The sequence below is a fragment of the Rana temporaria genome, chromosome 9 (assembly GCF_905171775.1).
Source record: "Rana temporaria chromosome 9, aRanTem1.1, whole genome shotgun sequence".
Classification (NCBI taxonomy): Eukaryota; Metazoa; Chordata; class Amphibia; order Anura; family Ranidae; genus Rana; species Rana temporaria.
The window spans coordinates 112,420,950-112,435,640 of NC_053497.1; the positions used below are offsets into that span (position 1 = coordinate 112,420,950).

At 45.7% G+C, this 14,691-nt stretch overlaps 1 protein-coding gene across 3 annotated transcripts in view; it reads left to right on the plus strand.

The window, feature by feature from the left end:
* SARDH (sarcosine dehydrogenase) overlaps positions 1 to 14,691 on the plus strand; it is a 185,320-nt gene that overhangs the window by 33,253 nt on the left and 137,376 nt on the right. For all 3 annotated transcript variants that reach the window (XM_040324151.1, XM_040324152.1, XM_040324153.1), the window contains exons 6-8: positions 9,328 to 9,428; positions 11,792 to 11,896; positions 14,339 to 14,468. In XM_040324151.1, coding sequence (XP_040180085.1) covers positions 9,328 to 9,428; positions 11,792 to 11,896; positions 14,339 to 14,468 — 336 coding nt within the window. The remainder of the gene's footprint in view (positions 1 to 9,327; positions 9,429 to 11,791; positions 11,897 to 14,338; positions 14,469 to 14,691) is intronic.

Sequence of the window (14,691 nt, forward strand, 5' to 3'; positions counted from 1 at the left end):
TAATTAAAAGAAGACCCCAGAAGGCGTGTGGGTAAACACTATGGCAGTTGGAATGTAGAAAGACTGAATATCATGTACACCTCCGTCTCAAGCCAATCGATGGAAAATTGGGGTCCCGATTATCATGGAAGACACATAAGGGCCACAATAGTGTAATAACGTAGGTAACATTTATTAAAAAGAAGAAAAAAACGCACTTACATATAAACGATATAAAATAGGCATGTCAAATTTGGAGCTCCGGCCGGAAGCCAACCAAAAAGACCCGTCCAAGTAGGTAGGGAAAGGTGCAGTCAACGGGGGGTGATCCGATACGACACTCGTTCCGCCCGACCGGTTTCGCGAAAACTCGCTTCCTCATGGGGCACTTCCTCACAGTGCCCCATGAGGAAGCGAGTTTTCGCGAAACCGGTCGGGCGGAACGAGTGACGTATCGGATCACCCCCCGTTGACTGCACCTTTCCCTACCTACTTGGACGGGTCTTTTTGGTTGGCTTCCGGCCGGAGCTCCAAATTTGACATGCCTATTTTATATCGTTTATATGTAAGTGCGTTTTTTTCTTCTTTTTAATAAATGTTACCTACGTTATTACACTATTGTGGCCCTTATGTGTCTTCCATGATAATCGGGACCCCAATTTTCCATCGATTGGCTTGAGACGGAGGTGTACATGATATTCAGTCTTTCTACATTCCAACTGCCATAGTGTTTACCCACACGCCTTCTGGGGTCTTCTTTTAATTAAGAGACCGCTGGTTATCTGGTAAGCAGACATATTGATTTATGGTGGAGGTTTTTCTATCTATTGGATCGTCACCACAGCCTTAGATCAACACTTATGGACTGTTTCTTCTGTTTCCTTCACTTCACTGGGGATCAGGACTTTCTTTACGTTTTAGATCATCTATGGACACTGATCTATGTTATGACCTTTAAAAAAAAATTTCTTTTTTTGTATAGCGCATCTTGTTTTTTCCATTTTATGTTATTACTGTACAATATTTACAGGAAGGTGCAGCTTTATCTACATTGATTTTGTTTATACACGTGTATTATTTATGAGCATTAGTTTGTTCATTTTTATATCTATTAGCGCAGTTGCTCCCACAAATTTTTTTCTTTTCCCACCGAGCCCTCCTGCCGATCTCAGATGCGCCGTGTCCGGGTAAAGTTGCCACCTCATCCCTTTAAACCCGAACACATATGAATTACACAGGTTCTGAGGCTAATTTAATGCAGATAAGGCAACAAGTGAGTTTAATTACCACATTAATCGGCCACAGAACCTGTGTAATTAATATGTGTTCGGTTTTAAAGGGATGAGGTGGCAAACCTATGTCCGGGTGTCAAACGCAAAGGGATCTTGCGCACAATCTCTCTCCTTCTGAAGGACGTTCTTGAATGTCAGAAAACGCCCACCCGGCTGTATATGTGCAGTGGCCGGGTGGGAGGTGGTTAAAGGACACAACATACAGGGATATGGGAAAGCATTATAGACACTGATGCACATGCACCCACACAGATTGAACTAGATGGACTATTGTCTTTTCTTTATCGTTACATCACGGGACACAGAGCGGCATTCATTACTATATGGGTTATATGGAGTACCTTCAGGTGTAGACACTGGCAATCTTCAAACAGGAAATGCCCCTCCCTATATAACCCCCTCCCATAGGAGGAGTACCTCAGTTTTTACGCCAGTGTCTTAGGTGTTAGTCATGGTTTAGCTTGCCTCCGCATCCTTGGGATTAGGTGAGCTACCGGTTCTGTCCAAAAAAGCCTGCGCGCTAAAGTGGTCAGTAACCGGACCCCAAACCCTTGGGGTATAGCCCATAATGCTTTCTTTTTAAGAGAGCTGGACCCTGGGCCCAGAACTTAGAAAACCTTTGGGGCGCCTAATGTTTTCTGTTTGCCAGGGTGCTGTATGGGCCCAGGACAGTGGATCCTTCATGGAAGAAGAAGGTTCCCAGGGCCTGAAGGTCTAGACATCCCCACGGAGATGGGGGAAGATTGGACCTCTTGCTTGGCAAAGTCCTGCGGCATGGAGCAGGTAAGTAAGGGGAAAAACCTGCGGAGCTTGGCTCTTAGCAAGTTTTTTCTGGGAGGTCACAGGGGACATGCCTAAGGTTATGCATTGCATCTGGCAAACCAGTCACATATCATGAAGATAGGATGGCTCTATATGTTATATTTCCCCATAAAAAGTGACCTCCCTGGTAGTGTTGGAAAAGCTGTGAGTGGGGCCTTTTATGTACAAGTGTATGTGTGTGTCAGAGAGCTATGCTTACCTGCAAGCCTCCAGGCGATGCTCTATCCAGTCCTCTCCCTCATGCCTGCAAGGCAGGCAAAACGCTGACCTCCTCGTGTGTTCCAGGCCTGCGGCTGCAGGAACAGAGAGGCCCTTCCTCCCAACCCCCCCCCCCGTCGGCGGGCGCGCGCGCGGTGCGCGTGCACGTGTTATAGACGCATTTGGCGCCGTTTTAGCTGGGGGGGAAGGGCGGGTCAGTGGTTTAAAGGAAGGGGCGGCCCTTCCTTAGATGCCACAGCTCATTCATTTCTCTGGCTTAAGGGAGGAAGGACTGGAGTGAAGCACGGGGCGCTGAGGACACACAGTGGCCAGAAAGAATACTACAGTCTTCAGAAGATTGTGGTTTAGCCTAGGAATAGGCTGGTTTTCTTTTCCATCTCATAGTCTTTTCTTTGGCAATACTACTCAGGGGGATAGAATGTTTTTTCTTGCCTAGATTGAAAAAAAAAAAAAAAAAAAAAGAAGAAAAGTTTTTCTTTGAAAAAAAAAAAAAAAAAAAGTGTCATCTAGGGTAGAGGAAACATTTTTTATTCCCCAAACAGGTGTTTGGGCATTTAACTATTATAAGTCCCAGGTACCAATAAGTAGCAGGTGTACCTCGGTATTGTACCATGGCATCAAGATCAGAGGGTACAAAAAGTGGGGATTCCCCCGCAGAATCTGAGGTCTCGGATAGAGCTATGCCGCTGCTTTCCCCACAGGGAGCCTTTGGGCCATCGGGGTCTGGGGCTAGAGCTGACACGAGTCAACCCAACCCTAAGGTGGTCACGGAGGAGGTGTTACTCGCCTCTTTAAATGAGATGCGGAGAAGCATGGGAGAAATGATAGCCGCAGCCATGCGGGGTAGTAAGCGGAATAGATCTCCGTCACCCGTGCGCGGACCCTCGGAAGAGGAGGTCCTTTCCTCTGGGGAATTGGACCTCTTGGACAGAGACCAAGTAGGTTCAGGGATCGAAGATCCGGATACAGAGGAGTCTGGGGCAGTCTCCCTGAGGGAGAGCTGGTGGATTCAGGGCTTGACGGACTTGGTCCATAAGGCATTCAACCTGCCTGTACCAGATCTCCAGGTATCGACGGTTTCAGCTTTGGGCTCACTGAGGGCGCCTCAAAGCAGTGCTGTGTTTCCGATCCATCCTCTATTGGAGGAAGTCTTATTCCAAGAGTGGAACAAACCAGACAAGGTTTTCTTTCCACCTAAGAAATTTTCTGTCTTATATCCTATGGAAGAAGAGTTTTCCAAGAGATGGGCTTCTCCTGCAGTAGACGCAGCCATCTCATGTGTTAACAAATCGTTAACATGTCCTGTAGAAAACGTACAGGTTTTCAAAGATCCAGTTGATAGACGCTTGGAAGCCCTACTTAAGAACTCCTTCACTTCTGCAGGGGCAGTAGTACAGCCAGCCGTGGCTGCGATTGGAGTCGCTCAAGCTTTATCGGATCAATTTAAGCAAATGCTTGAACTTATTCCTGCCGAGCAGGCAGAAGAATTTTCGGATGTCCCTAAGGCCATATGTTTTACGGTAGACGCAATCAAGGATTCTATCCAACAAGCGTCACGTTTATCATTATCCCTTATCCATATGAGAAGACTCTTATGGTTAAAAAGCTGGGAGGCTGAGCCCCCATGCAAGAAGCTCCTGGCAGGGTTTCCCTTCCATGGAGGACGGCTCTTCGGAGAGGACTTAGATAAATACATTCAGACCATTTCAAGCGGCAAGAGTACTCTCTTGCCAACTAAGAAGAGGGTTCAGGGACCTGCGTTTAAACGACAGTCCTCCCCTGGGCAGGGGCCCTCTAATGCCAAGCAGTATCGACGGCCTCCTGCAAGAACAAACTTCGGCTTCAACAGCAGATCACAAGGACAGGCTGTTAGGGGCAAGAGGCAGTGGTTTCGCAAGCCAGCAAAACCAGCCCCCAAGTCTACCTCATGAAGGGGCGCCCCCACCCACGAAGGTGGGGGGAAGGCTGCGACTCTTTTCGGAGATTTGGGAAGCCAGCATTCCCGACGAGTGGGTACGGTCTTCCGTGGCCACAGGCTACAAGCTAGAATTCCTAAGGTTTCCTCCTCCTCATTTCCAGGAGTCGAGGATTCCAAACGATCTGGAGAAAGGAGCCGCATTAAGGTCGGCTCTAGATCGTCTACTTTCCCAGGAAGTAATAGTAGAGGTACCAGTCCTGGAACAGGGGCTGGGTTTCTACTCCAACCTATTCATCATCCTAAAGCCCAATGGAGATGTCAGGCCAATTTTGGACCTAAAGATGGTAAATGCATACTTAAAAGTCCGCTCATTTCGGATGGAATCCGTGCGGTCAGCAGCTGCCACACTCCAAAAAGACGACTTCATGGCGTCCATAGACATAAAGGATGCCTACCTTCATGTTCCAATTTATCAGCCACATCAAAGATATCTACGCTTTATGGTGGCTTCGCGTCATTTCCAATTCGTGGCGCTTCCCTTCGGGTTGGCTACGGCCCCCCGGGTGTTCACGAAGGTTCTAGCTCCAATCCTAGCCAAGCTAAGGATCCAAGGGGTCACGATCCTAGCATACCTGGACGACCTCCTAGTCATAGACCACTCGTCTCCCGGCTTGGAACGAGCAGTGGCCCTCACGGTCCAATACCTCGAGAGGTTCGGCTGGGTCCTAAATCGAGAAAAGTCAGCATTCCAGCCCACAAGGCAGTTGGAATATCTCGGCATGAGATTAGACACGGAACAACAAGGGGTGTTCCTACCTCTGAGGAAGGTCAAAGCCATCAAGGAATTAATCCTACTGGTTCTAAGCAAGAAAGAACCGACTATTCGCCTATGTATGAGATTACTAGGCAAGATGGTGGCTACTTTCGAGGCGGTGCCATACGCCCAGAGCCACACTCGCATCCTGCAGGCAGCCATCCTGTCAGCATGGAGCAGAAGGCCACAGGCCTTGGATATCCCGTTGCCTCTCTCATCAAGAGTCCGGCAAAGTCTGTGTTGGTGGTTAGACCCTCAGAATCTACTGAAGGGAAAATCTTTCAGCCCAGTGGCTTGGAAGATAGTGACCACAGACGCCAGCCTGACGGGCTGGGGAGCGATTGTGGATGGTTCCACTCGCCAAGGTATTTGGGCAAAGCCAGAGAAGCTTTTACCCATCAACATCTTGGAGCTCAGAGCTGTTCGACTAGCCCTCAGGGCTTGGACGTCGAAATTGCAGGGGCTCCCGGTGAGAATTCAATCAGACAATGCCACGGCAGTGGCATACATAAATCACCAAGGGGGGACCAGGAGTCAGGCCGCTCAGAGAGAAGTGAGCTTGATTCTCCTATGGGCAGAGGCTCATGTGCCCTGCATATCGGCGATATTCATTCCCGGAGTGGACAACTTTCAGGCGGACTTCTTAAGCCGCCAGACTCTATGGCCGGGGGAATGGTCTCTGCATCCACAAGTCTTTCAAGCACTCTGCCAAAGATGGGGAGTGCCGGACGTGGATATCATGGCATCGAGACTCAACAAGAAGCTAGACAGGTTCATGTCCCGCTCAAGGGATCCGATGGCCTGCGGAACCGATGCTCTGGTTTGCCCTTGGCATCAGTTCAAGCTTCTTTATGCGTTTCCCCCGCTCCAGTTACTACCCCGCCTGCTGCGCAGGATCCGGGTGGAGCACATACCAGTTATCCTGGTAGCTCCAGCATGGCCCAGAAGGGCTTGGTACTCACTAATCCTAAGGATGGTAGTGGGAAACCCTTGGACTCTGCCTCTAAGGCCAGACCTGCTATCGCAAGGTCCGATCCTCCACCCTGCCTTACGGCATCTAAATTTGACGGCCTGGAAGCTGAATCCTTGATTCTCAGGGGTAGAGGTCTGTCTCAGAGAGTAATCTCTACCCTAATCAGAGCCAGGAAACCGGTCTCTAGGGTGATTTATCACAGGGTCTGGAAGGCCTATATAGGCTGGTGCGAGTCCAAGCTATGGCTTCCTCGCAAGTTCACCATAGATAGAGTTTTAAGTTTTCTCCAGCTAGGAGTGGATAAAGGATTGGCATTAAGCACAATCAAAGGACAGATTTCTGCCCTGTCAGTGTGGTTTCAGCGGCCGCTGGCCACCCACTCGCTGGTTAAGACCTTCCTTCAAGGGGTCTTACGTATTAAACCTCCAGTTAAATCCCCGCTTTGTCCGTGGGATTTAAATCTTGTTCTGTCGAGTTTACAGAAACAACCGTTTGAGCCGTTGGCTGAAGTTCCTTTGGTTCTACTGACAAGGAAGTTGGTGTTTTTGGTTGCCATAGTTTCCGCAAGAAGAGTTTCGGAACTGGCAGCCTTATCCTGTAAGGAACCATATCTTATATTTCATAAGGACAAGGTCGTTCTCCGCCCTCATCCTTCCTTCTTACCGAAGGTCATATCCAGTTTTCATTTGAACCAGGATTTGGTATTACCATCCTTCTTCCCTAAACCTACTTCCAGAAAGGAAGGGTTGCTGCATACCTTGGATATTGTCAGGGCCATGAAGGCCTATCTTAAAGCTACAGAGAAGATCCGGAAAACAGATGTGCTGTTTATTCTACCGGATGGGCCCAAGAAGGGGCAGGCAGCTGCAAAGTCCACCATCTCTAGGTGGATTAAGCAATTGATCACTCAGGCCTACGGCTTGAAAGGGTTGCCTCCTCCAGTATCATTAAGGGCTCATTCTACTAGAGCCATGGGCGCCTCCTGGGCAGCACACCACCAGATCTCTATGGCTCAAGTTTGCAGGGCGGCAACCTGGTCTTCTGTCCACACATTTACAAAATTCTACAAGTTGGACGTAAGAAGGAATACTGATACTGCCTTCGGGCAGGCAGTGCTGCAGGCTGCAGTTTGAGACCCTCGGATTCCGGGGGCTCCTCTTTTTTGAGTTAAATTTAAAATTTAAGATTATTTTTCTCAAATAAGTTGGATTTATTATGATTTGAGTATATCTCTAAATTAAATCCTTTTGTCTTGGAGATGTTCTCCCTCCCCTCATTGTAAGCATTGCTTTGGGACATCCCATATAGTAATGAATGCCGCTCTGTGTCCCGTGATGTAACGATAAAGAAAAAGAGATTTTTAATACAGCTTACCTGTAAAATCTTTTTCTTGGAGTACATCACGGGACACAGAGCTCCCACCCCTCTTTTGAGGACCATTTTGGGAGGCATACTGCTTGCTACAAAACTGAGGTACTCCTCCTATGGGAGGGGGTTATATAGGGAGGGGCATTTCCTGTTTGAAGATTGCCAGTGTCTACACCTGAAGGTACTCCATATAACCCATATAGTAATGAATGCCGCTCTGTGTCCCGTGATGTACTCCAAGAAAAAGATTTTACAGGTAAGCTGTATTAAAAATCTCTTTTTTTCAGCTTTACCTACTAATGTACCTAAGTAACTTTTGCATATACCTTGGCTTTTTGTCTCACTGACAATGGCCACCAGTACAAATAAAGAGGATGAATCTCCCCAACAAGAACAGAGACAACAATAAAAGCTTGACAGAAGTTCAAGCCTTCTCAAATCCATCAAAAACTTTACAGTAATACAAAGGGAAGCTGAAGTGATGTGGTTTAACCACTTCGTTACCGGGCCTATTTTGGCACTTCTCTCCTTCATGTAAAAATCAAAATTTTTTTGCTAGAAAATTAATCGGAACCCCCAAACATTATATATTTTTTTTAGCAGACACCCTAGGGAATAAAATGGCGGTCATTGCAACTTTTTTTCTCGCACGGTATTTGCGCAATAATTTTTCAAACGCCTTTTTTTAGGGAAAAAAACTGTTTCATGAATTAAAAAATAACAAAACAGTAAAGTTAGCCCAATTTTTTTGTATAATGTGAAAGACGATGTTCCGCCGAGTAAATATATACCTAACATGTCACGCTTTAAAATTGCGCACACTCATGGAATGGCGCCAAACTTCGGTACTTAAAAATCTCCATAGGCGACGCTTTAATTTTTTTTACAGGTTACTATTTTTGAGTTACAGAGAAGGTCTAGTGCTAGAATTGTTGCACACGCTCTAACGCACGCGATGATACCTCACATGTGGGGTTTGAACGGTGTTTACATATGTGGGCGGGACTTGCATGCGCGTTCGCTTCTGCACGCGAGCGACTGGGACAGGGGCGTTTTAAATTTTTTTTTTAATTATTTAATTATTATTTTTTACTTCATTTTTTTTGTTTTTACACTTTTTTTGAATTTTTTTTTTTTTGATCACTTTTATTCCTATTACAAGGAATGTACACATCCCTTGTAATAGGAATCACTGTGACAGGTCCTCTTTATGGAGAGATGTGGGGTCAATAAGACCCCACATCTCTCCTACAGGCTTACAAGCATGAAATCGGTGAAAAAAAAATCACCGATTACATGCCGACAGCTGCGATTGCGGCTTTGTTTTCTTCCGGGTACCGGGCGTGACGTCATAACGTCGCGCCCGGTCCTCCGACGGTAATAGAGATGACTGTGACCGTCTGGTCACCAGTCATCTCTATGGTACACCAACGAGCGCCGGCCGATTCGCTCTCCGGGCCCCCGATGGCACGGGAGAGCCCGGAGAAGCACCGGATGGCGGCGGGAGGGGGGGACGTCCCCTCCCGCTGCCTAGAAGAACGATCGAGCGGCGGAACCGCCGCTTTGATCATTCTTCTGGTGCACAGAATCGCCGGCTGAAGACTGCAGGCATCATTCAGATATCACCGCACAAAGTCCAGGACGTCATTTGACGTCCTACGGGTCTCAAGTGGTTAAAGATGGCAAAAAACATCAGTTAGTGTAAAAAGCTCATCTGCAACTTATTACAGAAATAATGACAGAATTCCAGATGACAGCATTTTATTTACAAATGGCAGAGAAGAATTTAGAGAAACAGAAGAAAAGATCCAAACAGCGGGTGTAAACTGCTATATTGGTAAGGTCGGGGATGTGTCTATGAGGTGGCTATTCTTGCAAATTTCCCAGAAGTGGATTTACATTATATATGCTATATATGTATATTTATATTTTTATCTCCTAGGAGTGTGGGCCAGAACTCTTGGACAGATGGCTGGAGTGAACGTCCCCCTGGTTGCTATGCACCATGCCTACGTGGTGACAGAGAGGATAGAAGGAATACAGGTCTTGTGCTGTCTTTATTTGTGTCCTCTCGTCCTAGTTCTACGTTCTGTGAGAAATATGAGCTGTCATTATGTCAACACACCAGAAACTACGCTGCTCAGTTATGTTAAAATTATAACCAGAGATGCTCCTTTAATTAGGTCATCACATATCGCCTGGACATTTATCAATACCCACAATGCACTTGTTGAGGCAGAGTGGCAGCCATGTTTTCAAAATTTAAAAAAGGCCAGACAGGAGACTGAAAGACAGGAAAATGTGTCACATGGACAGACAAAGAGGCAAAAAGAGTGATATTAAAGGCCAACATGTTTCTTAGATGTGTGTGGAGTGGGGGAGGGTTGGAATTCCTGTCAGTTTCCTCACTGGGGAGATGTACCCTCACTTCCTGTCCCAGTTGAGTTTCACCAGGAGGAAAAGTAATGCTGTTTTTCTATTTTGAGGACAGAATCAAGAACAAATGTAAATAAATTTAGTGGAGTGAGGAGGTGTTGGCATATTTGTCAGTGTTTTTTTTTTTTTGTTCTGTGTACCTTCCCTATTTCTTGACCCGTATCACAGAACAGGAAATGAGATGAAATCCAACCAAGAAAGAAAGAAAGAAAGAAAGAAAAAAGGAAAGAAAGAAAGAAAGAAAGAATTTGAGAGAAAAAATATATATATAATTTTTTATTGACTGGGGAGAGTGTATATCAGGGGTGTCCAAACTTTTTTCAAAGAGGGCCACATTTGATGAAGTGAACATGCTCGAGGGCCGACCATTTTGCCTGACATTCTTTGAACCATTAAAATTGTATCTAAGTGTGTTTGCCCGAGCACTAATACACCGCCCAACAAGAATTCTCTTGCCTTTGTGGCTGTGTGTGGTGAAGAGATGAGCTCAGGCGTGTTATTTGGATATACTGCATATATCTCTTTTGTGGCCCCCAACGAATCCCAGAGCCCTGCTCAGGACTAAGGTTGAGCTTGGGCGTGTTATTTGGATATACCGTATTTATCAGCGTATAACACGCACAGGCTTACCATTGCCATGAATGCAGCCTCACCATTGCCATGAATGCAGCCTTACCATTGTAATCAATGCAGCCTCACATGTGCCATGAATGCAGCCTTACCATTGCTATCAGTGCAGCCTGATCGATGCCCATCTGCAGCCGTCTCTGCAGGAGGGGAGGGGGAGGGACAAGTGCCGTCAGATTACAAACAGGAGAATTTCTTGTTTACTCGTGGCCTCTTTAATACAAAGTCCCGCCTCCTATGATAAACAGAACAGTCATCCAATGGCATCCCAGGAAACTGGACTTACTATTACAGACGCCGCCGAGTAAACAGGAGATTCTCTTTTTGTAATCTGACGGCGCACGTCCTGTCCCCTCCGAGGCAGCGCCGATAAATACGGTATATATCTTTTGTCCCAGGGCACATGTGAGGCTGCAATGGCTATATATATATACACACACACACACACAAATCCCCAGGGGGGCCGCAAATCGTGCCTGGTGTATATATATGTATGTGTGTGTGTGTGTATATATATATATATATATATATATATATATACTGTATATATATATATATATATATATATATATATATATATATATATACACACACGCACACTCTTCCTAGTCGAAAAAAGGGGGCATACCCTAATCCAATAGGCTGCACACATCTGGCCAGATCACTATGTGAGAATAAAAGGAAAAAAAACGAATGCAGTCATCACATTTAAGAATTGGTAAACTGTAATATAATAGATGTTTGCTTTTGGGTTCGATGCTGTTTTATGAATTCAGTGCCAACTCTCAAACATCAGTCATGACAGGGTCTCTTTAATCTGTAATATCTATCCACCTGGATGCCCCTACATTTGAAGGATGAAGACCTTTTAGAGCAGTGGTCATCAACCCTGTCCTCAGGGCCCACTAACAGGCCAGGTTTGTAAGATAACTGAAATACATCACAGGTGATATCATTTGCTGCTCAGTGATTGCAGTATTCTAGTCTGCATCTCCCCAAGGTAATACATAAAATCTGGCCTGTTAGTGCGTCTTGAGGACAGGGTTGATGACCACTGTTTTAGAGCATGCACTGTTAATAACAAGTCACCAGTACCAGCTCTAATTTCTTATCAAGTTCCCTTTAATCTGTAATATCTACCCTTCCCAGATGCCCCATGTCGTTCCGCCAGTTTCCACCAGCTGCTTGCGTTACATTCGCACCTCAGCCATTGCCTCTGTCTTGCAAGTGAAGCTTTTTATTTACCGAATTTTCCTAGGTTGCGATGTTTGGGAAGCTCTCTGCAGATTACAACCTGTCTAAACTCTTGTTCTTCAAATCTCTTCCTGCTGTCTTATTTTTAGAACATGCCAAATGTGCGGGACCACGATGCTTCGGTGTATCTGCGTCTCCAAGGTGACGCTCTGTCCGTGGGCGGCTATGAGTCAAATCCGATATTCTGGGAAGAGGTGAGCTGATGGCTGTCACATATTCGAGATGAAGAGGGCTGAGGAAGTGCGAGTCGTGCCGCTGCTTTCTGTGCAGTCAGCGACATTTCGTATTATTATCCGTTATTACCGTATGACCGGTCTACACCTCCGGCCCTGCCTCGCATAGATATTCCTCTTCACTGAGCAATGCCATTTTTATTACTTTAGTAAATTGTGGTCTCATTTATCATTGTGGAAAAAACAGACCTCAAATGCAGAATTGTTTTCCAACAACAACATAGGATGTAAAGCCAAAGCTGTAATGAACTGTATGGAAAGGCAGAGAGGCTGAAGCAAACATGTGTCCACTGCAGAGATCACCTGAGTGATACTGATTGTTCCAGCATAATTATGCTTTTCAATTCAGCACTTAAAGTGCAAATAATATGTTTTTTGGACAGTTTTATTGTACTTTTTAAAGTTTTACCTGTTTATAAACTGATGTTAGGAATTATTTTTAAACTTGGTTAAAGGCAGAAGTTTTTTTTAACTTAAAGTGGTTGTAAGCTCTCAAGGTTTTTCACCTTAAAGCTGTCTAAGCATTAAGGTGAAAAACCTTTTGTGCTGCAGCTCCCCCCCAGCCCCCTCCCCTTTTTTTATTACCTGACCCAATTTGATCCAGTAATGTGCATGAGTTACAGCCGCTGTCAGTCTCCTCATTGGACAGATTGATAGCAGCAGGAGCCATTGGCTCCCGCTGCTGTTAATCAAATCCAGTCATACGGAATGGGACGGGGCAGAGTTTCGCTGCCTGTGTCAATAGATGCAGCAGAAGGACTCTGGAGCGAGCCCACACAAGTGCCCCCATGGAAAGTGTCTCTCCATGGTAACGTTTGATGAAGAGGAGGAGCATGGAGCGCCGACAGGGCACCCCAGAAGAAGAGGATCGGGGCTGCTCTGTGCAAAATGATTGCACAGAGCAAGGAAGTATAAACACTTTTATTTTTTTTTTTAAAGCAAGTGTGTACAACCCCTTTACTGCAGTCTCTGCATCCATTTGTATGCAACCCCCCCCCCCCCTCTTTATACTTACTTGAGCCTAATCTCTATCCAGAGCAGTGGCTCTCTCCTCACTGTACAGAGAGGCAGCAGCAAGAGCTTTTTGCTCCTGCTGCTGTCAATCGCAACCAGTGAGCAGAGAGAGGAGGCGGGGCTGAGCCATGCTCTGTGTGTCAATGGACACAAAGAGCACGGCTCAGGATTGAGCCTACACGTGTGCCCCCAAAGCAAGCAGCTTGCTATAGAGGCACTCAGAAGAGATGGAGCCAGAAGCCCTGGCAGGGGACCCGAGAAGAGGAGGATCGGGTTGCTCTGTGAGGGACATTGCACAGAGCAGGTAAGTATAACATATTTGTTAAAAAATAAATAAAACATTAGGTGTACATTCAATAATAGTTTAGGTCTCATGCAAACTGTAAAAATTGCATTTCAAAGCCTTTTTTGTTTACGGAACTGAATGCAGGCAGGTTTATTGTTTATGCACTTCTCAGTGTATTCTCACATTGGAAGCAAAAGTGGGAGGATTTGAATTTCAATTTCACATTATAAAAACATATCTTAAGGCAAGCATTTTACTGAATATTTATGCAGGAACTTTTGTTCCAGAAAAACTTTGCCTATATGATCAATAAAATTATTTTGACCGCAGGCATGTAGCTTCATACTATATCTGTAATTTTACAAAATGCATACTGGAAAGCACATTGGGAATTTCAAACAAGAACCTGGCACTGGCTGAAAGTTTCTTAGCAGCCTGTGTATAACTGACAAACCTAGATAGATCTACTTCTTGTGTTGGGAGAAAGGGAGGTAGATATCATTCAGCTGCGTGTGGTATGATCTTTCCTGCATTGACATTTATTACACAGCTCTAGGAAGTGTAAAACTGGTGCTTTGAACTTAAACTCCCATATACTGTATGTGTGCTCCTTATTCACTTTTTAATTAATGTGACCTCTTCTGCACTCCATGAACTTCAGTGTCTTCATCAGTGTCTTCCCTACTGCAAGGCTGAACCTTCTCCATGTTATTTGTGTATATTCTTTTCTGCACCCCCTGCCCCCCCCCCCCCCCCAATGTCATCAGTGCATGTACTACTGAACCCCCTGCACCTTCCCCTTATGTTATAAATATGTCCTCTCCTTCATAACCTGCTCCTTCTCCCCATGTTATTGGTGTCTCCTCTACTATACCCCTTCACCTCCCTTCCAGTGGTCCTATACTGCACCCCCTTCACTATCTCTCCAATATCAACAGTGTATCATTTGCTGTACCCCTTGCACCTTTTTCCCCAATGTCTATCGATGTCTCCTATAAGTTACCCCTTGCACCTTCTCATCAATGTCATATTGGTGTCTATTCTACTGCACCCCCTGCTCCATCATCTTAGTGACAAGTAATTACTCTGTTTCCTCTTGATAGGTCTCTGACAGTTTTTCCTTTGGCCTCTTTGATCTGGACTGGGATGTCTTCATGCAGCACATTCAGGGGGCTATCAACAGGGTTCCTGCCTTGGAGAAGACTGGAATTAAGTCTACGGTGTGCGGCCCAGGTGAGTTACAGCTGCTGTCAAAATTGACAGTGCACCATTTTCAAACAAAAGTCTACTTGTGTGTACCCACTATTAGAATTTCTGTCAATGTTTTAAAGCTTTTTGTGCCCCCCCCCCCTTTTTGGTAGCAGCAGCAACCCCCACTTCTGCAGACAAGACCTTTGGCAGAGGGGCAGAGCTAGCTTTCCCGTACTACACCTGGGCCCACAAGCTCAGCAAGGGG